This window comes from Suillus clintonianus (assembly GCF_016758775.1).
Source record: "Suillus clintonianus strain FC179 chromosome Unknown DEU56scaffold_68, whole genome shotgun sequence".
Taxonomy (NCBI): domain Eukaryota; kingdom Fungi; phylum Basidiomycota; class Agaricomycetes; order Boletales; family Suillaceae; genus Suillus; species Suillus clintonianus.
The window spans coordinates 94,443-117,574 of NW_024539292.1; the positions used below are offsets into that span (position 1 = coordinate 94,443).

General features: G+C 50.1%; 9 protein-coding genes across 9 annotated transcripts; 5 read left to right on the forward strand and 4 right to left on the reverse strand.

Annotated features, from left to right (window-relative positions):
• Positions 1 to 1,220: 1,220 nt before the first annotated feature.
• On the forward strand, positions 1,221 to 3,178 carry DEU56DRAFT_819060 (MFS general substrate transporter). Its single transcript, XM_041353996.1, has 7 exons — positions 1,221 to 1,547; positions 1,599 to 1,664; positions 1,723 to 1,883; positions 1,938 to 2,072; positions 2,119 to 2,270; positions 2,322 to 2,825; positions 2,888 to 3,178. Exons 1-7 carry the CDS (start codon positions 1,377 to 1,379, stop codon positions 3,145 to 3,147), a joined length of 1,449 nt encoding a protein of 482 aa, XP_041205609.1. The 5' UTR covers positions 1,221 to 1,376; the 3' UTR covers positions 3,148 to 3,178.
• Positions 3,179 to 5,642, reverse strand: DEU56DRAFT_819065 (WD40-repeat-containing domain protein). The gene is made up of 8 exons (XM_041353997.1): positions 5,368 to 5,642; positions 5,207 to 5,304; positions 4,992 to 5,142; positions 4,649 to 4,942; positions 4,433 to 4,597; positions 4,114 to 4,375; positions 3,736 to 3,982; positions 3,179 to 3,624 (listed from the first exon to the last, which is right to left on the reverse strand). The coding sequence occupies exons 1-8, from the start codon at positions 5,450 to 5,452 to the stop codon at positions 3,583 to 3,585; spliced, it is 1,344 nt and encodes a 447-aa protein (XP_041205610.1). The 5' UTR covers positions 5,453 to 5,642; the 3' UTR covers positions 3,179 to 3,582.
• On the forward strand, positions 5,624 to 6,149 carry DEU56DRAFT_507827 (COX7A, subunit VIIa of cytochrome c oxidase). Its single transcript, XM_041346569.1, has 3 exons — positions 5,624 to 5,817; positions 5,868 to 5,890; positions 5,942 to 6,149. The coding sequence occupies exons 1-3, from the start codon at positions 5,720 to 5,722 to the stop codon at positions 5,998 to 6,000; spliced, it is 180 nt and encodes a 59-aa protein (XP_041205611.1). The 5' UTR covers positions 5,624 to 5,719; the 3' UTR covers positions 6,001 to 6,149.
• A 462-nt stretch (positions 6,150 to 6,611) lies between these two features.
• Positions 6,612 to 9,362, forward strand: DEU56DRAFT_741948 (uncharacterized protein; the record flags this gene model as incomplete). Its single annotated transcript, XM_041348893.1, has 3 exons — positions 6,612 to 6,852; positions 6,911 to 7,009; positions 7,066 to 9,362. The coding sequence occupies 3 exons, from the start codon at positions 6,612 to 6,614 to the stop codon at positions 9,360 to 9,362; spliced, it is 2,637 nt and encodes an 878-aa protein (XP_041205612.1).
• Positions 9,363 to 10,248: 886 nt separating this feature from the next.
• On the forward strand, positions 10,249 to 13,636 carry DEU56DRAFT_819071 (uncharacterized protein). Its single transcript, XM_041353998.1, has 8 exons — positions 10,249 to 10,679; positions 10,737 to 10,803; positions 10,861 to 10,940; positions 10,989 to 11,350; positions 11,408 to 11,544; positions 11,592 to 13,327; positions 13,385 to 13,560; positions 13,617 to 13,636. Exons 1-7 carry the CDS (start codon positions 10,538 to 10,540, stop codon positions 13,432 to 13,434), a joined length of 2,574 nt encoding a protein of 857 aa, XP_041205613.1. The 5' UTR covers positions 10,249 to 10,537; the 3' UTR covers positions 13,435 to 13,560; positions 13,617 to 13,636.
• Positions 13,637 to 13,732: 96 nt separating this feature from the next.
• Positions 13,733 to 15,615, reverse strand: DEU56DRAFT_819076 (uncharacterized protein). The gene is made up of 6 exons (XM_041353999.1): positions 14,728 to 15,615; positions 14,520 to 14,675; positions 14,433 to 14,466; positions 14,345 to 14,376; positions 14,184 to 14,283; positions 13,733 to 14,123 (listed from the first exon to the last, which is right to left on the reverse strand). Exons 1-6 carry the CDS (start codon positions 15,519 to 15,521, stop codon positions 13,839 to 13,841), a joined length of 1,401 nt encoding a protein of 466 aa, XP_041205614.1. The 5' UTR covers positions 15,522 to 15,615; the 3' UTR covers positions 13,733 to 13,838.
• Positions 15,616 to 15,637: 22 nt separating this feature from the next.
• Positions 15,638 to 17,438, reverse strand: DEU56DRAFT_891182 (uncharacterized protein). The gene is made up of 4 exons (XM_041356293.1): positions 16,907 to 17,438; positions 16,781 to 16,841; positions 16,696 to 16,725; positions 15,638 to 16,646 (listed from the first exon to the last, which is right to left on the reverse strand). The coding sequence occupies exons 1-4, from the start codon at positions 17,360 to 17,362 to the stop codon at positions 15,874 to 15,876; spliced, it is 1,320 nt and encodes a 439-aa protein (XP_041205615.1). The 5' UTR covers positions 17,363 to 17,438; the 3' UTR covers positions 15,638 to 15,873.
• Positions 17,439 to 18,097: 659 nt separating this feature from the next.
• DEU56DRAFT_758402 (uncharacterized protein) lies at positions 18,098 to 20,612 on the forward strand (the record flags this gene model as incomplete). Its single annotated transcript, XM_041350229.1, has 3 exons — positions 18,098 to 19,843; positions 19,890 to 20,496; positions 20,545 to 20,612. The coding sequence occupies 3 exons, from the start codon at positions 18,098 to 18,100 to the stop codon at positions 20,610 to 20,612; spliced, it is 2,421 nt and encodes an 806-aa protein (XP_041205616.1).
• Positions 20,613 to 20,961: 349 nt separating this feature from the next.
• Positions 20,962 to 23,040, reverse strand: DEU56DRAFT_819081 (ergosterol biosynthesis ERG4/ERG24). Its single transcript, XM_041354000.1, has 10 exons — positions 22,899 to 23,040; positions 22,678 to 22,846; positions 22,130 to 22,627; positions 22,032 to 22,078; positions 21,930 to 21,980; positions 21,837 to 21,882; positions 21,674 to 21,783; positions 21,493 to 21,624; positions 21,394 to 21,439; positions 20,962 to 21,334 (listed from the first exon to the last, which is right to left on the reverse strand). Exons 1-10 carry the CDS (start codon positions 23,021 to 23,023, stop codon positions 21,125 to 21,127), a joined length of 1,434 nt encoding a protein of 477 aa, XP_041205617.1. The 5' UTR covers positions 23,024 to 23,040; the 3' UTR covers positions 20,962 to 21,124.
• Positions 23,041 to 23,132: the final 92 nt, after the last annotated feature.

Genomic DNA, 23,132 nt, shown 5'->3' on the forward strand with positions numbered 1-23,132 from the left:
CAGATCACAGTTTCTGCAGTCTACCGGCCAAACCTACCTTGTGGCGATGGGACGGGAGCTGCCATCGCCGTAGGAGGCCAGCACCAATCACGATTTGTCGGCACCGCTGACCCTAACCAGTGCCATCACCTACGAGTGCCCCCACGCACTTAGTGGACGGAAGCCGAGTCACATCCAGGGGGAAACGTGCAACAACGTATGCTCGTCCTATGCGCATCGGATCGTGATGAGGCATTCTGGTTGGCTTGCAGCGACAGTGCGCAGCCCCAGAACGCATGAAAGCAGTGCCTCCATCACCTTTTTGTGCGTATGTTTTATATGTCATTGCATTTTATTCGTCTGGTCTTGCCCTCATGTTATCACGAGACCTGATAGGTTTGTGAAAGTTACATTTACAGACACCCATCCTGATAGTTCTCTATCCTTCGGACTCGGTTTCGTCCCCCCTAGCATTGCCGTTTCATATGATTGAACCGCTGTGGCCATGAGACTAGTGCCGCGGGTCCCACCATCAGGTCAACACATACATAGGGAACCCCTATTGTTGGCGATCACTTGTTGTAACCCTTCATCAGGAAGAAACTTCTGCTCGGGCACCATTTAATGATGCAGACAGTGCTCCGCCGACATTCATAATTCGCAGTTCACGCTACCATAGAACGAATTACAACCAACTGTACCTGGCATCCCTGTGATTGAGCACAGCAGAATCCTCCACCGCTGCCTCTGCTTTCTTACCCGTGCGCCAGTGCAGACCTTCGACAGCATGGATGGCACGAGGACGGTGATGGAAGCAGGCAAGAAGTATGAGATGGATGCAATCCCCAACCCTATAGGAGATCTCATCGTTGCTCAGTTCCTTCCAGCACATTCACCCTACCACTGACATGCGGACAAGTGGATATGCATTGGTAGCAGAGCCGCGTTTGGCAGGCCTTCCAAAACTGGCGTTTTGGACAGTGGGCGACCCCTTGATCGAATACCTAGTTGCGAGTGGGAAGGAGTTGGCCGCAAGACCTTGTGAGCTAACCCTATTGTATTTAGCATCTTATAATCTCGCCATTGCTGAACCACGGTTTACCACTTAACGAATAACATTTCTCAAAGTGGTTGTTTGTTTCTAAAGCTTATGCCAAACAACACGAGATTATCTAAGCAATGTTGCCGACGGACTCGGAACCGCAACCTTCGCGTCGAGTCAAATCATGAATCACACTCCCAAACTCGTGAATCATGCAATACATCAGCATAGCTATTCTTGCTATCATCGTTTCTCGCGCGGACACTCAAAATTAGATTTTATTTCTCATCGATGATACCTTTGCAGCGCCTGCTCGCACATCACGCCGTCTACCCAATATCAATTGTGGAACAGGATGAGTACCTCAGATGTCCAAAGCTCTGAGACCGAAAGACTCCCCCTTCTGCATGAAACACAGCAGAAGAAGCAAAAGACTCCCCTCCCAAAACTGCAGGTCAGCATCTTGATGCTTGTCCAATTGGCGGAACCCATTGCCTCCATGTCAATATACCCGTACATCAACCAGGTAAAATATCAAAAGCATCTTCAGGAGATTAAACTTGAACGTTAGTTGTAGCTGATTCGAGAACTAGACATCACCGGTGGTAATGACGCAGCGGTCGGTTATTACGCTGGAATTATAGTATGTCATGTTATTTGAGCGAGCACAGATGCTTACCATATGATTCCGGTTGTAACAGGAGTCGCTTTTCTTCATCTCAGAATCACTGACGGTTCTGAAGTGGAGCCGTCTTTCTGATCGCATTGGACGTAAACCTGTCATTATGATCGGGTTGTCTGGAGCTGGCTTATCAATGCTTTGCTTCGGTCTTTCGACCTCCTTCTGGACTCTTGTCGCAAGGTTGGTCAATCTCATTCGTTTATGTGGTTTTTTTTCATCCAATGGTCCAAATAGCCGTTGTATCTGTGGAATGCTAAGTGGAAATAGCGGGGTCATGAGAAGCATGATGGGTGAAATTACGGATTCCACTAACATGGCACAAGGATTTGCCCTCATACCTATCACATGGTGCATAGGGGGCTTTTTCGGGTAAGCCTTTCTCTGAATGAAAAAACTCGAGTTGAGAGCATTACAGCTTCATGATGGGGGGAACTCTAGCGCGACCTCAAGACCGTTGGCCCAATCTCTTTGCTGGACAATTCTGGGCGAAATATCCATATTTCTTGCCTTGCGCTATCGCCGCATCAATTATTTTTGTGTCGTTCATGCTCGTATTTCTCCTGGAAGAGGAAAGTCAGATTTGAGATAGGCACAAATCACAAACATTGACACCCTTTCAGACATTAGCGACCAAGCGCAAGCGCAATATATCTAGCGATACCGTAGACCGTCAACTTTTGGAAGGAACCAGGAATAATGAATCTCCCTCGGAGAGTATGGCCAACGTCCCTCTACGTTCGCTGCTCATTCCCACCATCATAATCCCCCTCGCGAACCAAGCCTTGCTTGCGTTTCTCGACATCTGTATCTTCGCCCTCATACCCTTATTTTATTCCACCCCCAACTACCTCGGCGGACTAGGATTCGGACCCCCTGCGATCGGCTCATGGATGGCGCTGTTCGGTGTGATGGACGGATTGTTCCAGGCGCTGTTCTTCGCCAAGGTCGTCGACAAGCTGGGTCCCAAACGCACCTTCTACATCAGTACATCGTGTTTTATACCCATCATGATCATGTTTCCAGTCATGTCATGGCTCGTCTTCTCCCGTGGCGTTGATTACACGGTCACGATCGCACTGCTGTGCCAGCTTGTCTTGATAGTTGCGTGGGATTTGTCTCTAGGTGAGCGGTTTATCACGCGTATGCAGTCCCTATTACGGATCTCATGCTCACTTCGCAACCAGCCAGCATATTTATGTTTGTCACCGCATCAGCACCTGCGAAAAACCTTCTAGGCGCAGTCAATGGCATGGGGCAGATGACAACTTCGATCGCACATGCAGTCGGTCCCGTGTTCGCCGCATCCATTTTCGCATTCTCGAAGGATCACAATATATTGGGCGGTCACGCGGTATACGTTGTTCTGTGCTTACCTGCGGTTGGAATGATGTGGTTGGCGTCTCACCTACCCGAGGAGTTGCAGAATAGAGATGAGGATGAGTGAAGCTCTTTCTCTTACTGGGTCCTCATACCGGAGAGGAAGGAACTAGTATATACCTGTGCTCTTAGCGTACATAAATGATACAAGCCCTTGTCATTGATTACTTCTTCTTTCATCTCATTCTACACGAATCTTTTTCTCGATAACATGATGTAGTACGTGGCGGTGGGGGGATATGCAAGGAGCGCGTGAGTGAGGGGAGGGAAGGAGGGGCGCCCAAGGAGGAGAAACAAGTCCCGAAAACACAAACAGGGTAATACGCAGTTGTACGTGGTATCTGGTTCGTATCGTAAGCAAGATGGATAAAAACGAGCGCCCACTGTAATATGGTAGTGTAGTGTAAGAATGAGTCCGTGCGTAATACGGTGTCTCGGGCGCTTGTACACTGCTGACTTGCCCTCTCTTGCCGGAGAGATGTGGCCGGGGGGTAGAAACGGATTATGCTGCGCTGTACAAGAACAGGTTGTTCGTCGCAGCGATCTAATATTGAAGTGTCAGCACAAGACTTAAGCGCAGATATAAAGCAAAAAGAATCGGCAGCCCAAAAAGTGACGTGCAAAGCCCGAACTACATGCAAAGTGTGACACTCACAGCAATCGTGTTCTCTCGTGGATGCCAGCTAGCATGCAAGATCTTCTTGTTGAAGTCAAGCGTATCTGTTTGCATCGCGTCCCGCAGTCCGCCGGGCCGCGGGCCGTTCTTGAGCCCGTTCTTGCCGGCAGGTGCACCGATCTTCTTGGCCTTGAAAGCAGACTTGTCCGCCTGCAGCACGACATCATTCGGCGAGTCGGTGTCAAATATGCGGAAGAAGTTGTGGTACGAGCCCGTTAGCACGTGCCTAGGTCGCAAGTCAGTTAGTACTAGTATCGGAACATATGAAAGGATCGGTTGGACAGAAAATGAGATAAAGGTGGAGCAGATGATAAAGAAAGGTACCGGGACAAGGGCGCGACGGGAGCAAATACGCACTTATCATCTCCACTCCATACACACTCAAACTTATCAAAGATGCAGTCGTTCTCATACAAATCGCAAAGCTTGCCGCGGAGGTGGTCGTGGATAGGAATTGTCTTCACAGGGCGCGACTCCATGTTAATGTCCCATATCTTGAGGGAGAGATAGTCGCGCGACAAGATGTACCGTCCGTCGTGACTGAACTTGACATCAGATATAGAAGAGATGATCTCGGAGAAGAAGGATCGGGATGTTGGGTCTTCTTCTTCTTCGAAGCCTGCACGTGATTCAAGGTAAGGGGCAAAGGGTCTAAGCATTCAAATCAGGCACCTACATTTTGCATGACGGTCGCATAGTGCGGAGTCGCGCATGTCTGCAAGCTTGATATTACTTTTTGAGCTCGAATACATGAAAAGGTTGCATTGCTGAGGGTGGAATTCCGCTGCGGTGATCACTTCTGTGAGTTCTTCCATATTGACCGGTTTGATATCCACGATATCTATTGGTCATGAGCGTCTTATTTAGATAACGGTGGGTAGAAGAGGCTTACTAAAACTCTGATCACTGATGCCGAGGTTCCAGAGGTTAATGCGTAGATCGTCTGCAGAGATGTAGGTTTCCTGGTCGGAATTGACGGATATGGAGTGGATATGGTAGGCATGGGCATTAGCGTAGACTTTACGTGGGACTGCGGCGATAATGTTGTCCTGTGGCTGCATGCGAGGGAGCTTGAGATGGGAGACAAGACTTGGGGGTGGAAGGGCACGATGGCCATCGAGGTGGTTTGACTCTGAAACTACACGGATGCTCTTCTCAAATATCTTCCATAGCTTGATTGTCTTGTCTGTGTGTGGGATTAGTCAGGAGTGCTGGGAGGGAGAGGGGAGGCGGACCGTTTGTAGAAAGCAAGAAGTGTGCGGTATTCTGTCGTCTGCACCACTTGATCTTGTTGATCTTCTCCTCGATTTCAAGAGACTTTAGATAGTCAAATTCTGGCTCGTGTGACTGGAACTCTGTGTAAAACTTGTACTCGCAGCCTCTTTTCTAATGATCGCGTGGCGTAATCAGGGCTGGGATATGGGATCGATAGGATTGGGAGGTGACTCACGGACTCGTTGCGCTCAAATAGAACGACACGACCACCTTTGTCGCCTGTGGCGAGGTAATTTCCAGTTGCATCGAACTCCACTGTGGATATGATGTCGGCTGCGGTGTCCCATCGATGCGGGTCAGTTGAACCAGAGAGTCGATCAGAGTGGGTGCACGGACCTTCTGTGATGTCGTCCACTTCACCCTTGTCACCGAAGCATTGTGCAAAGCGCCAGCTACCAGAGCCTGATGGGTCGATGTCCATGATTGTTCACGGTGAGACTAGAGGGGGTTCGCTGGATTGTTATAAGAACAGTCTAGAATTGATTTTTGATCTAACTCTGATAAAAGATGACTAGATTGATGATGGGTTTGTACGAGTTTAAAGGGTTAGGGTAGCGTGCTCGTACAATATGCTAGTCAAGTCCACTTCGCCTCTTGGATGAGGCCTTTTGTTGTGCCCTTGTTTGGTCATACCCGGCTTGCACCGTAACACTCAACCTCAAGCACTCTTTTATCACAACCTACACAAATGCCTATTGCACCAATCACTGGCAGGCTTAGAAAGAGACTTTGGCTCGACCTCACTGTCGGCCTTGGTCTAGGCATCTCATCTGCTTATGCGTATTGGTCAGTACATTGTTTTTCGGCTTGTCACAAATATGCTCATATGTGAATAGGTATGGCGTACACCTCAAGGCTGGTACGTTTCAGTAGCAGTGGCTCTTTGTTCGTCAACACTAACTTTCTGCAGTACAAAAACAGGAGGAGTTTTATTTCAAACTGGAGCGGGCAAGAGCGCAGTCGCAGTGATGAGCCAGTGTGCATGACCGCACATTAGTGTACACCGAACCTCTGTCCCCGCCCAAATCCACTGCGTCCCTTGGAGTTATCTTGGCTGCCAGCTTGCGTCCGAACGAATGTCTTCCTGAAAAATCAAACGTGCCCATAGCAGTATGAGTCTTAAGTCTTGATTCTCACTCATGAAGAAGCCGATGAAAAGGTTGTATTGATACTGTCTACAAAGTACACAAAATGTCTGGCACAAAAGAAAACATCCTGGCGATAAAAAAAAAATGACAGGCAGATGATCTCTTGAGCCACGATACTATGTATCTCAGTTTCGCCGTGTCGTTTACCGCCATTGCCACGAGAGAAATGTGCAAGACGAAGATAATCACGGCAGATCATGAAACAATGCAGCAAGATGGCCCCGTCGTCGAACTTCAACAGAAATTTGACACTTTGATGAAGTCAAGCGGCGGAGACATCATTTGGATGAGGTCGATACATACAAGAAAAGTTTCGAGGATCATAAGTGCCACCAGGGTTTACATCTATTTGTTCTGATGATATAATCGCCTATTGGTCCAGCGTGTGATGGTACCAAACTTACTTACACTCGCTCTTACAGCGCTTGCAGGATGAGTGCTAGAAGTACCCACAAGGGGTTCGGCTCATCGCATGCTATCCCTCCCAATCCTACCTTTCTTGACTTTCCAAGATCTGACGGTGACCCCAGCAAGTGGCCCACAAACACTAGCCCCCACGTCGACAGCGAGGGCCATGTAAACTACATGCGTCAGGCTGCCCTAGATGAACCATTATCGATCAAATGGCGCGTCGAAGTCGCTGCATCCCTCGCCACAAAGCTCAATATGGCTCGTAAGTAAACCCTTCTTAAACCTGAGCTACTGATCATTTATATTCCTTTCAACACCAGAGGGCAACTATGTATTGCAAGGATGGCCTGCGGGCTATCAGATGTACGATCACAACAAAGGCCCAAAAGATAACCCTCGTCACGATGCTTATCTTATAGGTGAGCTGTGCTTCTCCATCAGCGCAATTAGGTGGCGCCAACTATCAAAATGCTAGGTTCCACCTTCGCCAAACGTTTCCGCTCTGTCCCAGAATTTATTCCCCACGCCCTATGGCTGCTTACAGACCCCGCGCTTGACCGCAGTAACTGCAATTGCAAATATTGCAATAAAAAACCCCAACGTGAAATCACTGCTTCCATGGGCCTTCTCCCAAAGCGTGGCGGCTCTACGCCCTCGGCTGCAAACACACCCACACGAACGATTCCACCCCCCAGATTGAAACGGCAGCCTCAGCCACCTAAAGAGAAACTCGCTCAAGATAAAAGTTCACGCGACAAAGAAAGGTTTAGACCATATGTCGGTGTTCGTCGCATGCCCAAACCTGTCAAGCAGCCTGTACCAAAGCAAAGCATGCTCAGGGAACGCAACTCTGACTTGAGCTGTGCCTATGGTCCCGAAGTCAAAGTTCGCCGATGGTTCCGTGACGGCGAACTCCTCTGGTGTGCATTGAACACCCCGATCGACGGGCCAAGCGGCCCAGGTGGCGACGATTCCATCTTTTTCTGGCCAGGTCTTGTTGAAGAGACAAGAATGAAGCCTACAGCCTTTCCGAAGGATGCAAATATGAATGTCCTTGATGGATCATCAAGTATACACCCGAGCGCAAACCCTAACACATCCAATGGCGATGAGGAAGTGCCTTGGATCATCCGGCACGATCTTTCTTACAAAATGAAACTCCTCGGCATCTCCCATTCATTGTACATCTCAGACCAGCATGTTCTTCCATACCAATCAGTCGCCCCCTCAGACGAACTCATTCAAGCTATTCATGCGGTATCCTATGAGGACCTTGACCCAGATCCCGCACGCACTTCCGCATTCAACCCTTATTCCACCTCTTCAGAAATCACCTTTGTAAAAGCAGCAGCCCCGTACGGCATCGCATTGCAGATTGGCGCAAATATTTCTGGGTATTGGGCACCCACGGACGACTGGGAGTTCAAATTCACCGTTGAATACCCCAATCTTGGTCCACCAAAATCAGTCAGCACATACCAAAGCCTAGATTCAGTGATGAACTCAAGTATGGCACATAATGCTAACCTCGCATCGTCCATGGCGGCGCCCTCTGGCTCAGGCTCTCACACGCCCAGTATATCTGCACCGCTGCCCCCACTCGCAATGGGTCAGACGATCGTGCAGACACGCTACCAGGGCTTGTGGTGGGGGGCAGAGCGCATCTGGACAGACGAGCTTATTCGACTCAAATTTTCGCGAGGCCAGATCGCTCCCGAAGGAAATGATCTTATCAATGCGCCTGCTGGTCCAAGCAAGAAGGCGCAGGAGTATGCGCGGTCCATGGGCGGCCAGGTCGGCGGTGCTGAGGGGCGGGGCGTGTTTATGCACCTCGAAGGATTGTTCGTTGCCGATCCGCCGAGCGGGAGGGGATCCAAAGTCTGCCATGCAGTAGGGACGCTTTACGAACTCGTGGATGAAGACTGGGAGGAAGAATGTGACGGTCGGGAGATGATAGTTGACAAAGGGAAGGGCAGAGCGATCGAAAATGGCAATTCAAGCATAGACGGGCCACTTGCACTGGATGGTCTACCATCCGGACTTTCATTCATGAATGGTACATCCCCACTGAAACCGCCCCCGCTCGCAAACCCAGATCCAGCGGTTCCCGTTGAAGGCACGACAACAGATGTTCTCTCGCACAGCAACGTAGCTGGCGCCTCCGCCTCCGCTTTCGCTTCTGCCTCTACCGCACCAAAACGTGACGTGAACAACGCGCTCTCGCACCCGGTCCTCAGTTCCTTTCCACTGCCAAAGGCCCCCGACGGGTTCAAGTTCCGCCCCATCTTGAAGCCGGGCCATGAGATTGTCGTGGACCTGACGTGGATCGCAGGACGGTATTACCCAGGCCTTCTCGAACACCGGCTGCTTGACAGGCACGTCGAACGCGCGCTTGCTGCGGGCGGAACACAGTTATGGGCTCTCGAAGGTCTGACTGCTGGGTGCTATAATGCGATGGACCCGACGAGGTGGAAGGCGACTCGCTCCGCGATGGTGCGGGAGGCAAATAATGATGCGCGGGTGGGGTTAGAGGAGCACTGGAAGAACAAAGAGAAAGAACGCCAGGAGGCGAAGCTGTTGGAGGAATCATTTTTGCCGCCGTCGGGAATGGATAGTGGTGCTGGGGGATCTGGGCTGGATGAGAGTTCTGGCACTGCTGCGCCAGGATCAAACGGCGATGGGCAGGGTGTTGTGGACGCCAACGAGGAGAGAATTGAATGGAAAGTAGTACCGAATGGGATGCTGGAGGACAATGCGATGTCAGTTGATTAGTGAGTTGGCGGCTGTCTTGCATATTTATGTCCCTTGCATCCATCTAAGTACCCCGCTAATGTTTTCTTTTCACTGTGCTATCATGGAATGTACCATACGTGAAGAGTCCGACGAGTTGCCCACCTGAGTACTTCAGACTCCGCATCGTCACTTGTAAGTAATTGGGGGCCCCGACAAACTGTACCATGGCTACATGCTCTGTGCACCCCGAGTGCTAGGTCATTAACGACAACTTATTAACAGGGCAAGGAACGACTTCGGAAACAGATGGGCGAAGATGTTACGCAGGTGCGAGTGAAGGAGGTCCCAGACACTGCATCATCTTAACTGACAGTGTCGTATTGTAGATATGCAGCTCTACGTGCCGCAAGCTATCGGCGTCAATTTCAAGAAGTGTAATCGTCTGAAGTGGCCTTCTCGCCAAGGTTACATATTGTAAGCACGGAGCATTTCTGCACTTCACAAGAAACGCAGTCCTTAGATTGAGAATAACATGTTGATCCTCCAAATGGTACGATCTTGAATCTTCACGTACACGGTTGCAGAAAGCCTGAAGATCAAGAGCACAGCTCATGGCCATTCTTGTCTCATAATACATCACAACTTTCGATGGTGTCGGCCCGATGATCTTCAAACAAGCCAACGTGTTGGGAGCAAAAGGAAAGGAACGACCTCTGTGACTCAGAACCAGTTAAACTATATTTCTTCAAGACAAGAGTTAATTGTTGATAACGAGGCCAGTGACTGACCCCTGTTGCTCTGCTCCGCGGTAGCCGCCTAAGCTCAGCGCAGGTAGCATGATATCTAGAAGCTTAGTTTGACTTTGGGTAGTACTATTTCATTTTTGTAATATATTGATAACTACAAATATCAATAAGATTGTTTACAAATACCGCTCTACGAAAGACTACGATCATACGGGTTCTGCCTCAGGCTGCAGTGCCGCTGCACGCTATTCACGAAAATTCATAAGACGATATTAAACGACATAGATAACAACCGCAACCGTGTAGTCAAGGGCGAGCCTGTTTGTTCTTCGCTCTCTGATTGTTCTTGGACCATTCCCTAGCCTTAGCTACACCCTGCCAGGGCAGGTCCTCCAACCGTGGCCCATCAGCTAACAGCCAACAGCTATAGTTCACAGTAGCAGTTCATACTGACTGTTCCCATCAAACATGGCCACCCTTCTTTCACCAGCCGTGTCCATGGCCACCACAGACTCTACCCCGTTCTCCCAGTACCATTCTCTCCGCCCGTCTCCAACACCATCCTCAAGCTCTTCATCATCCAGTGGCTCTTTGGATCGCGCAGATGAAGGTGCGTCATTACATTCTCCAGTCCGCCGCCTCGAGGCAGGTGTTTACGGCAGAACAGAAAATCTCACCATCACCACGTCGCGCTCATTGCTCGCGAGAAACAAGGGGAAGCGAAAGAGCCATGAGTAAGTTCTCTTCCGGTCCACTTCAATCTCGCTCGTGACATGACGCGCAAATCTCAGAGACATTCGTCTCCTCGCCATCTCCACACACATCACCGAACTCTCGTACAGTATATCCGACATCCAGACGCGTATATTTGGTACGCGACTTCTTAGCCCCATCCGTTTCTTACTTATACAATCCCCAGAAATACAGGAACTACGACATAAGTCTCAATCTTCAGGCGATGCAGCCGCCACGACCGTCGTCATCGACAAAGCTCTTATGACTCTTGATGAACGCCTTGAAGCTGTCGCCCATGGCATGAAATCCGTGTCTGATTCTGTTTCCCCCTTTCAGATCCAGTCAAATGATACTCCTGACTCCGAACAAGCTGTACTGGTCCGCAAGCATGCAGTACTCGTCACCGAATGGGAAGCCGTGCAGAACGACACGGATGTTCTGAGGGAGGAGTTGAAAGAGGACAAATGGCTCACTGTGTTCAGAACCGTCACAGAACAGGCTGACGGAATGATGGGGAGCTTGGAGAAGGCAGTCAATCGTTGTCAGGTGCGTTCTTGCGCTCTTGATATTTGCATCATATACATATATGCTAACACGGCGCAGGATTTTATTTGGCAGGTACACCGGGGAGGTGCAGAGGATTCACTCTGGCAGTCCAGGGGCTCAGTTAGTTCGGACAAGAATCCTCTGAGCATCGAGGTATTCAACGAGTTGCTAAGCTCATTCGAAGCAAAGAAAAAGTGGAGTATCTCCTTTTGCATTCTACTTCGTCACTCATTTCTTTTAGGCACTACGTCCCAGCCACGTCCAAGGTACTTGCGATCATTGACAATGGCGTGCAGAATCGTGTCACAAAGAACGGGGAGACGCTCCGACGACATGGAGAATCTGCTAAGAGGTGGCGGATTCTCAAGGAGCGAATGGCCAAGACGGAGAAAGAGATGGAAGCCGTACGAAAGATCCTCACGGGTGGTGATATGGCTGCCAGTGAAACTGGTTCCACAGTATCGGGGTATACGGCAAATGGCTACCTTGCAACACCCTCAAATCACTCTTCGAAAGGCCGTGCACCGAGCCGAGCAACAAGTTCTACGAGCACTCTTTCGCGGAGCATATCACCTCTGAGAAAGTTTGCAAGGAAGATCGCCGGTCACGTACGCTCGCCTCCGGCCCCCGTCACTCCATTGCCTGTATCACGAGAATTGTCTTCGGTGTCAAGGGACTCCTCACAATCACAGGGTCCCTCATCGGAGCCCACCAAGATACTACGACGACAACGCACCTCTATATTCGCATTTAATCGGTCTACCAGTGGTGCCCCACTTACACCAGAGAAGGGACACAAATATAGCCACAGCCTCACGCCCGACTCCTCCCCCGCTTCCAAACGCCTTGACCGTGTCGACGACCCGAATGCAACCGTGAAACTGAAATTGCTAAAGCAGCCATGGAACAGCTCAACGAAGGTAGAGGCGCCGGACCCTGCGGCGACCATCAAGCCCACTCCCCCAAAGCGGTCAAACGCCAAGTCTGTTCTCACCCCTGAATATGGTCCTCTTGTGCCGAGCACGCCTTCACGAAGAAGCCTCAGCCGTAGTTCAAACGCGTCTTCACGACCTTGGTCTCCTGTAACTTCTTCTGCATCCACAAACCCTTCTATACCTCCTCTTCCACCTCTACGTCCACCATCACGAGCTCAAACGCCCAGCCTGGGGACGACACCACGCCCACGGCCCAAGACCCCAAGTCATATTCCAGCCCCCGCGCTACACTGGCGCTCCGCGTCTGCACGGCAGCCTGATGGTGATGATGACGAAGAGCTCACGACCCTGATGCAGCGCGCATTTTCGCCTCCACATACTAATACCTCTCCAAGCGCCTTCCGTTCGTATACCCCGAGCGGCGTACGCATACCCCCACCACGCCCTCCAAGCCGATCACAAATACCCCTTCCCAGCGTGCACGTCTCCTCCGAATCGCGTCCCTCGTCATCGGCGTCCTTCTACCGCCCCCAAAGCCCACTTACCCCAGGGTCTCTCCTCAGGGCACAGACACCCGAATCAACACTGAAAGCAAAAGCTCAACAGATACCGTTCTATGGGGGCATGGGAAACAGTGGGATTCGTACATCTGCGCGGCAAACTATCGCAGGAAAGCTCCCGCCGTCGTCATTCCGCGATTCGTCGACGACCCGGACGCCCAACTCGCGTCCGGGGTCGCGATCAGGGTCGTATACACCCATGGAGCGCGACCCAATGCATTTATACGTCCCCGCGAGTGACAAGGACCCACTCGACGTGGAGGTTGCGGTGATTGTGAATGCTATCCCGCATGGGCTATTGATTGAGCGTGTGGACCCCCCTCTGAAGGCGCCGCCGAAGGAGGGGGAGGAGATCAGGGCGTCGTATGCGTTTTCGAATAGTTTGAGTCGGAAAGTGGTGACTTGTAAACTGACGACGCTGACGCGCTCCGGGGCGAGAGGGGGCGGGACGTCGAAGAAGGTTATGTGTCGGGTTGGAGGAGGTGCGTATCTGGTTCTGTTCTTCCATCGGCGCAAGGTATTTAAATGGATTTTCGTAGGCTGGCAAGATTTGCAGCTCTACATGCTCAACCGTCAAGCAGGCATGTAGACTTTTACAAGGAACGGTTACCCATGCATCAAACCTGAATTATTTTTTTTGCACTTTTCACATTTCATCAATGACGATCCAGAACGATCGCACCTAGAGAATCGCTAGCCACGAAACAAATTTACTGTATTGCATCATGATTATATCCTCATGTTCATTATGTCCGTTAACGTTTTGTGCAGTTTCTTATTTCTTGTTGGGGTTTAGTCGCAGCTTGCTATTGAATTGCTATGATGTTTAGTTTACGAATGGTGACGATGTTTGGTTTGACGCGTACATGTCGACTTCATCGATACTCATCCATCGAATATAAAGATGTTGCAACGCATATTATACATAACCTGATCCATGCATATGTAAAAAAAATCCTGTGCTCATCTAGCGACTGCCCGCGTATCGCCATTCTAATACCCCGCCCAGCTCTTCACCTTCGAGAACCAAAACGAGCGTTCATTCTTCAGCGGCAGCGGCACCGCCTCCCCATCCTCTACATTGACCGAGTCATACCCAATAAAATCGAGCTTATTCCACCGCCCGAGGGGGCGTGAACGCAACGAAAGCGTCATCTGGAAGACATACTTGTTTTGCTGCGGCTCTGCGGTAGCGTGCGCCGACGACAGGCGTTTCTCAGTAAGGTTCGTGATGTAGACAGTGCTACCGGACAAATACCAGTCACCGATGTAGAAACCCTGAGATGGACATGGTTGAGTTTTAGGTTGTGGGAGCGGGGTGAGATGGTGTGTACATGCCTTCATGCGCAGGTTGGGCTTGAGCATTGGAATAACGGTTTGGGGTTGCCATTCCTCGTTGGTGAGGAGGGATAGGACCTGGCCGTTGGGGAAGAATCGGCTGGGATACTTATTGTCAACGAGGGGAAGAGATGGCCTCGGGCGCGACTCGCGAGACTTACAGGTATCGATGATAGGTGATGAGGTGAGTTACCTGCAAGGGAGTGATGAATTCAGCATGTCGAAAATGACGTGGGGTCCTCTACTCACATTGACCCAAGCGTTCTCACTAGAGCCCATCCGCCTATGGTCTTTGTAAGAAAGTGGAGATGATACATCTGTGAAAGCATAACTTACATGTAATGGCAAACAGCAATGTATACCCCATCCAAACGCAAGCGGGGATGTTCGATATAAACTTTCCGGTAGTCCGAATTGTATGATTCCACGATATTCGTTATAGACTCATCATCAGCGATCTGCGGGGGCTTATATGCCAAGTGGACAAAATCTCTGTTGCAAAATATTGATAACATAACGTATATGCAAGAAACAAGCACCATACCTCCAAATTGCAGTATCCAAACTGAGCACTCGTGCTTTACGACTAACAGCCGCGAACCGCTCGATTGAGGCGTAGTCAAGAGTTCGAATGATTTGGAGCAGAAGCTCGTCAGGAACAAGATTAATGGGAGGTCGTCCCCCCTTCTCATCTTCCGGCTCAAAGACAAGATTCTCAGGAAAGTCCTTGAGCACATGTGCAAGAACCCCTGACGTCACGAATGATTTATCCTTGCTATCCTGGTGCACTTCGAGCTTCTCCACACCCCGTGTAACTGCATCTACCGAGCCAGCGGATGGAATTTTCTTGTGAGTAGCTGGTTGAGCAGCAGAACGCTCCTGTGCGCGTTGTTCTTCTATGAAGTACGCACGATCGACGTTCGCATCGAGACGAAACGCCTGGCGATAGAGTCGGAGAGCCTCGTCTAGCTGGCTGTGCTGCTCGTGAAAAGCTGCTTTGCGATAGACCTCGACGGCATGAGCCAGGGTGGGACTGAGATGAGATTGGCCGTGAGATGCGTGCGCTAGGACGGCAGGCGCACCCGCGAGGGCATGGGTTGCAGGTCCCCGAGATGCTGATAATGTGTTAGTGATAGTAGCAGTTTTCGTGCTGGTGTCACTCCGAGCTGGGGAGACGGCGCGTTCTGCAGTAGCGCTGCCACTGGGAACGGGTTGAGTTTGTGGGCCTGATGTAGCAGCCTGTCGTTGCCTGACCTCGGCCTTCCATTGCTCTCTGAAGCGTGCGAGTTCTGCCGGCTCCTGCTCTGGTGCTGGGATATCTGATGTCCCTGCGCTCATTCCACACCTGAAAGCTGATACTCAGCTAGATAAGAGTCAGGTTAAGTATACCTTGGGAGCTTGTATCTTATTTAGCTGTGAAACGGAAGCAAACCGAAATACTTTACATTACTACTCGCTGACAAAGTAATTACCCAAGTGCGATACAAGTTTTGGCAGTCGCCGATTGGTAGTGACTTGGAGTTGACATGGAGCATATTGCTAGTATAAAGAAAGCGAAGACCACATTATTGGTATAAATAAAGCATGGGGTGACCGCGTTGGCAGGGGACACGATGGATAACCGAACTGCAGGGTAATTAAGCCAGCGGTGTGTATAGTCCAAGGGTAATCGAAGACGTCAAAGCAGCCTTCACGACTTTAAAACGCCCAGCCGCTTCAGTTCTTCGCAGCTCTCTATTTTCTCCGCTTCGATTGCCTTCACCTTCTCCCAGTCCGTGCCAATACCGAATAAACCAACTTCTGCATCTTTCCTCCGTTGCCGCCTATCAACTCCACGTTGACAATCGCCATAGAGAGTATTGGTGTAGACTTGTTCCACTTGCCCTTCAAATCGTGACAGGGCTGATCCGCGTCGATTGGCACCCCCAGCAATATCAGCTGCAATTGGCCGATGATTCTGGAACTCGTGTCCATTGACATGGTATTTTATGCCCAGTCCACTCGTTTGCCGCTCAACATTGAAACGTGATGATGCTGAAAAGGAATACCGTGGATCGGGTATCGAAGTAGAGAACATGTCCGGAAGTGCACTGAGGACCGAGAACGCAATAAGCAATATGAGGGGTAGGAGCTGCATAAGCAGCGAGCGACCCTGCGCTCCTTCACCCTGCTGTTGCGCTTGTGCACCCCCCATATTTGCACCCATACGTGTCGTCCGGAAGCCTCCTGGGCCAAACGATGCAGTAAATACTGGACCACCGAAAGGACTGCCTCCAAATCCACGGTTCATCGCCATGCCTCCTCCTCCAAAGAACATGTTAAAAAGATCCTCTGGACTCATCTCGCCTTCGAAGCCTCCGCCGAATGGACTTGCGGAGAAGCCGGGCCCGCGCGAGGACATGCCACTAGAACGAGATTCTGGATCTGACCCAGATTGGTCGTAGATTGCTCGCTTCTGGGAGTCTGGGAGAATGTCAGAACCGTGCAGTAGATTAAAATAAGTTAGGCATGCCTGAAAGCACTTGGAAGGCTTTGGAAACCACTGCAAAGAGTTCGTGTCAGACACTTGGCGTACGTGATGACAATACTAGACGTACTCTTGAATGCTTCATCTGCTCCAGGAGCACCGTTCTTGTCAGGATGTAGTGCAAGGGCAAGCTGCGATGAATCACAGAGTTAGAACGTATATCCGTCAGCACGCGAGATCATGCATGTTATTGTACCTTTCTGTATGCCTTCTTTATCTCAGCCTCCTCGCAATCCTTCTTGACGGACAAAATCTCATAGTACTCCGTAACCTTGCAACCCTTCACCCGTTTCACGACCTTCAACTGCTCAGCAGTGAATTCCCGTTTCTCCCCTCCCATCCCTCCAGCGGTGCCATTCGCACTGCCAGTATTCCGATGCTTGGCACCGGAAGCGGATGGGCGTGCCTCTGTAGACGATGACGAAGCCTGCGCATTGCCATTTGACATCGAAGGGCCTGCCCCAGCTGTCGAGGAAGATGATCCAGATGCCTCAGCGGCCTCGATAGACTCAAGTAGCTTTGCAGCCTCAGGTGTGGAGAACAGGTTTATAGATTTTTGGCAAAATTTGCGGGCGGAAGGGAAGTTGCCAGCATCTTTGTATTTTTGTGCGATGGAAAGGCATTTGATGGCTTCGTCTTTGTTACCTTCCATCGCTTTAAAGCAAACCACGTAGGGTGTGCTGGCGACTTGGGTAGTACTTGGAAGGCTTCTCGGTGAGAAGTGAACGTGTCCTTATTCGGCAAGTGCCTTCGGATTCATTGTGTCCAATTTGCAGTGCCACTAAAAGTATCAGGTCACATCAATCATCATGTCTATGCTATGATAGATCATCCGTCCACTGATATCTATCATAGTTGGGGGCTAATACAGCGCAGTGCTTACACGCGAGCTTGACTTTTCAGGGCGTTCAGTCCTTGGGCTCCTCGTATGTTTCCACATTCCAGCCTCTTTCTGTCGGAATTTACAGAAGACACCAGTCTAGCCAGAAAGTTCGTGCAGGTCCGCTCTTGTGTTGCTTCCCCGCTTGCGACCATGTGCAGCTGCATTGCAGAAACAACCGACACGTTGCTGCGACGCGTCAATTATTTCTTCAAGAGTAATGCTGGTAACCTGCATTCGAGTTACAATGAAGTTCGAATGTACGCGAGCAGTCTTTTCTGGTAGTTCCTCATTCGTACGCGTGTAACGACCAGACCAGACCAGATTGAAGTCTCAACTGTCCCAGGTCAGGTCTCGTCAGCCGTCAGGACATGTCAGCCTCCAGAGTCCGGACTACAAAAGGCTCGTCACCCATCTGTCCTCTCTTCATACTGTCTTCTATCGTTGCTTCACGCTTATTACGCATCCAGCATATCGATACCTTTCAATATCCTTATTCATTCTACTATGCCCATCGAGATGCCCGTCAAGATGGAACGACACATTAGTACGCCAGATGTTCCCTTATTTTATCATTCCACACCGCGCAAAGCCCAACGTCAGCGCATGGGCAAAGTTCGCTCCTTTCTTCCAGGCTTCGTCGATCGCGCCATCTTTCGTACCAAGCCAGTTCCCCATCGTGACACTGCTGGGTCACCTCCAAAGGTCGACCTCACCGTCAACGTCGACTCTCTTGCAGCAAAGACTCACAATCACGACTACCTTCAGGCGCAGCTCATCTCCGAACGCATGGAAGCGCAGAAGCTCAGAGTGGCAAACAGGGGTTTACGCACTTCGCTCGCCGCTGTCAACAAGGAACGGAAGGCTACTCCCCAAGCCCTGAATCAGGCGCAACGCTATAGCTGTACTGTCCAAGAACAGCTCGACTTTGACCGCAAAGCGATGCAGTCAGAGGTGTCTAAGATCATCCAGTCCTACGACTCCAAGTTACGCGACATGAACGAGTTGAGTATGCGACAAGGCGCTCAGGTCATCAAGCTGCAGTCAAGGCTCTTCGACCAGGACGAGCTGAACATGCGACAGGGCGCTCAGGTCATCAAGCTGCAGTCAAAGCTCTTCGACCAGGACGAACACATTGCGCACCTAGAGAGCTTGGAGGTCTCCGATTCTGTGATTGAGTCTCTCACTCGCAAGACCAGTGTCAGAAATCTCGAAGGCGTATCTCAACTGGACAGTGGTTCCCAAGGCAGGTCGATTGTGGTTCAAGCTATCGCGGAACGTGAATCAAAGCCTCAGTCAACGGAGCCAGCAGTGGCTGCCAAAAGGAACTCAACGACGAAGCACGAGCCAGAGCGAACACGAAAACTAGTCAAACAGCAACGTGAGGCTGCCCATGATGCATCCGTGCGCCGCAAGGACGACGACCCTTTCAATTCAGAGCCAAATCTAGCGCCAAATCGCAGGATTCGAAGCGTACTGGCAGATGCGCGAGACTGTGGAGCCAAGACCCCTGCGACAATTTCAGGACAGAAAGACGCTCGTCGTAAGAAAGATGAACAGCATCCCTCCCAAGCTTATCACGGCCACCAGACAGATCTCGCAGCGTTTCAGGATATTCAAAGCTTACCGGGAGATGCACGAGAGTGTGGAGCCAGGACACTTGCGACCATTTCGGAGCTTAAGGACGCTCGTTGCAAGAAAGATGAAGACCGTCCCTCCAAAGCTTGCCACGACCACCAGGCGGAATTTGCAGCGTATCAGGATCAAATCGCTGCTCTCACTTCGGAACGTGATACACTCTCTCGGGAGCTTAGGCGCAGTACTCGGATGGCGAACTCTAATGCTTGCTTACTCAACAGTGTAGAACTGCAAGCTCAACAACTACTCTACGAGCATGACGCACTTGTCATTGAGCACCAGCAGGAGAAGGCACACTCGCAGCAACAAATCCGCCAACTTGAGGCCCAACTCGAGGAGACCACCGCATCAGCTTTTCGAGCCAGAGATCGTTGCGAAGTAGCACGTGAAGAACTTCTAGAGGTCAAAGAGCAACTTAGGCTTGAACGCATACGGTCGGCTCAAAACCACGGAGACCATTTGGATGAGATGCTCATACTCTCCAGGAAGAATGCGGAGCAGGCCAATTTAATTGAAACCCTCAATACCGATTTCGCAGAGCAACATACTACGATCAAGACGTCGCATATTCATCTGGACCTGGAGAACAATGCACAGGCGATTATGAAGCGCAAGGTACGTAAAAATCTAAGCTTTTCGTAGTTGTGCTTATATTTTTCAGCTCCGGAAAATGGAGATTGCATTCCAACATGCACAAGAGAACATCGAGCTGCTCCACGTTACCTCGACGAAGGCTCAAGGCAACATTTTTCGCAGGCTCAGTAACCGCTTTCCGCAGAACGGACCTAGTCAAGTATTACACCGAGGATCCCCACCCGCCACTCAAGAGATCGTGAAGAATGAGAAAGCGCAGTCTCCTCTTGCTGCTTCCAGCACTTCTTCTCCACCGACCTCCGCTCATGAGGTTAATGGCGTTCCTTCCCAGCACACCCACAGGACGCTTTCTTGCCCACCAGAGAATCCTCCCATCACTAAGCCGTCCCCACGAGATGTTCCCAATGACACCTTGGACGTCTCCACGGCGTCAATACTCAGTGACGGTGGCGTGGACTTGCTCTTGGAACCGAGCCGGGACGTGTCCGGTGAAGGCAATGGCCCGGCTACCCTCTGCTCGATGCTGTCAGCGGTCCGCATGTACGCTCCTAATCCCATTCGTGGTCCTCCGGAAATTCAGCCTCGACGTCGCAACGTGGATCCCCCCAAGATTCTTCCGCGGGTCTATCCCAATGACATGGTTAAAGTGGACGGCGTTACAGTTGGACAAACCTGTACGTGGTCGTCTTTATTCTTCTTCGAATGTCTCCGCTCATCTGAAGATCAGGGTCACCATTTCATCTTTGACGAAACCGAAGACGTGTCGTCCATTTTATCCTTTTCCTTTTGAACGTTCTCTTGGATTTTCTTTTTCTTCTCTTCTGAGAGAACGACTTTTTTTCTCCTTTTCTTCTCCTTTTCTTCTTCATTTCTTATTATCGGCAGACAGCAGAGACAGGTGGGGTATGGCTTTTCTTCTTTTGCTATACGACAACAAAAACAGGGGAGACAGGTGGCCGTTGTTCGGGGTACGGCGTTTCTTCTTTTCTTATACGATAACAACAAAAACAGGGGGTTCGTCAAGAGTTTTATTTTTTCTTCTTGGACAGGTGGGATCGTCGAGAGTATTGGTTGATTTATGGCTGTGAACAGCTTTTCTTCTTTTATTCCTTAGAAATAGCAAAAACAGGCGTGTTCGCGGTATAGCATATCTTAATTTTCATTCTCATTGAAAAATGACAACAATGTACTCTGGTTCGTTCACGACGAACACTTCCAAGAAGATTCATCATGGTATTCATGACACTATATAAATTGTGAAGGATATGTCCAAACGGGTATAGATTTACGAAGCTTGCTAGATTAGTAGATTCCTGGGATGAACTTGTACTTTACAATGGAACAATATTGCTCCCAGTCTTTGCCATACTTGATTGAGCAGCGTTCGAAGTCACGTCCGCAGCGGTGGATGAGCACTGTGATGAAGAAAACGGAGTAGAAGTAGGGGATGATGGTTGCGCCCCCAATGACAGCGCCCCAGCAGAAGCTCATAGTCCAGTCGGCGACGTAGTTCTGAGGAAGAGCAACGAGGTTAGCAGACCAAACAAAAGGTTATTATGGATCTAGCCTACAGGTTTGCGAGAATACCTCCACCAGCCACTTATGAGAAGGCGGTTCCTGAAATTGCAAGATAAGAGGGGTGATGAATTACGAATTGCCGAAAGACTTGCCCATGCGCTGTCTGGATAAACTCGGGCTTCTTGAGGGTTCCTCCCGGAAGCTGAGGGAATGTGTTGCGGAAGGTCGTGATGCCTTGTGTTTGCATTTTGAAGCGACTCTTTTGTGACATCGAAGTGTCCCAACTATGAGAATGTCAGCTGAGTAACGGAAAATGAAATCAACGAGTCGTACATGTAGTATGCTGTCAGCAGGGTGGTGAAAAGAACGACGTAGGTAGGTGTAGAGAATTGGTAGTTGGAGGGATCGTGCGATGCCATGTATACCACAGAGTATACGTAGGTCTACAAAGCCACAGATTAGGGAAAGTTGAAACATGGAAGATGGAATTGCGTACGAAGGGAACACCAGCAAAGTTCCAGAAGATGACCATGAAACCCCATCTAATAAAATGAAAATCAGATAAACAAGTGCAAGAATTACTACTTACTTCTCGTGATACATGTCCCATGTTTGAGGGATGCATTCTTCGCCCTTAGCGCTGAAAACGAGATCAGCAATGCAAGTTCCAAAACCTCACGTTGAGACACACCATGCATTGAGGTAGAGCCACGTTGCAAGGATCATGAATGCCATGTTCTGCATTTTTGTAAGCTATTGTGCGACTGAAGCTCCAGAAAAGGGACGCACTGGGGTGACATATCCATATTGTTCATACTGGTGGCAACCTCCGGACACGGCCAAGAAGAAAACGATGACCCAGGGAATCCGGACCTCGGCCCACATCTTCAGGTCAACAGGGCCAATACGGGGGTTCAAACAAGCACCCATGAAGACATCATAAATGAAGCTCCCAGACATACGCATCTCGTTTCCGGTGGCGACTGTAATGAAATACATGCCAAAGGACACAACAAACCCGTAAATCATGGCGACGGACATAATATGGCCGTAGTGATCGATAATTTCGGTGAGACGAAAAATGTGGTAGTAGTGCAGAGCAGCAGCAGTCAGCATGGTTGCGTAGAGAGAGTAGAGCGCATTGCAGTTATATGTGAGGGTCTTGTATCCGAGAGAGGGTACAGGAAGACCTTCTTGTTGGTAGCCTGGCATGACCCATGCGAGGAACAGCTGGTAGACGACGAGACCAGTATAGACTTTCCACGCATAAGCATTGGGGCTTGCATCCTGTGACCAATTTAGGTGAAGAAGAAGCTCAAAACCTTGCGAGTACTTACGTCGCGAACGTGTGCCCACATGTTCTCAAGGAATGGAACAATGTCCTGAACGGATGTGGGATACACAAGTTTACCGTCATAAAACCACAAGCAGATCCAGAGATAATACATGAGTATGGGGAAGCCGATCATCATGGCAGTCACTCCTGCAGGTCCACCGAATTCATACCTAACAGACTTAAATGTCAAATTTTCGATACACACGACTGAGGAACACTTACGTCTGATGCTCATCAAGCAATTGATCCACTTTACGACCCTCATTGGTAGTCGTCAGTGGCTTTGCAGACGCATCGACACTGCGCTGCCTCAGCTCGTTCGCTGTGCCGCCGTAAGACTGCACCATTCTGCAAAATGTCAAGCTGAAACAACTTTCAACCAAAAGTGGAACGAGACCATTTAAGTAATTTGATGACTAAGACATTCGCGGAGGTAGACAATATATTTTCAATCTC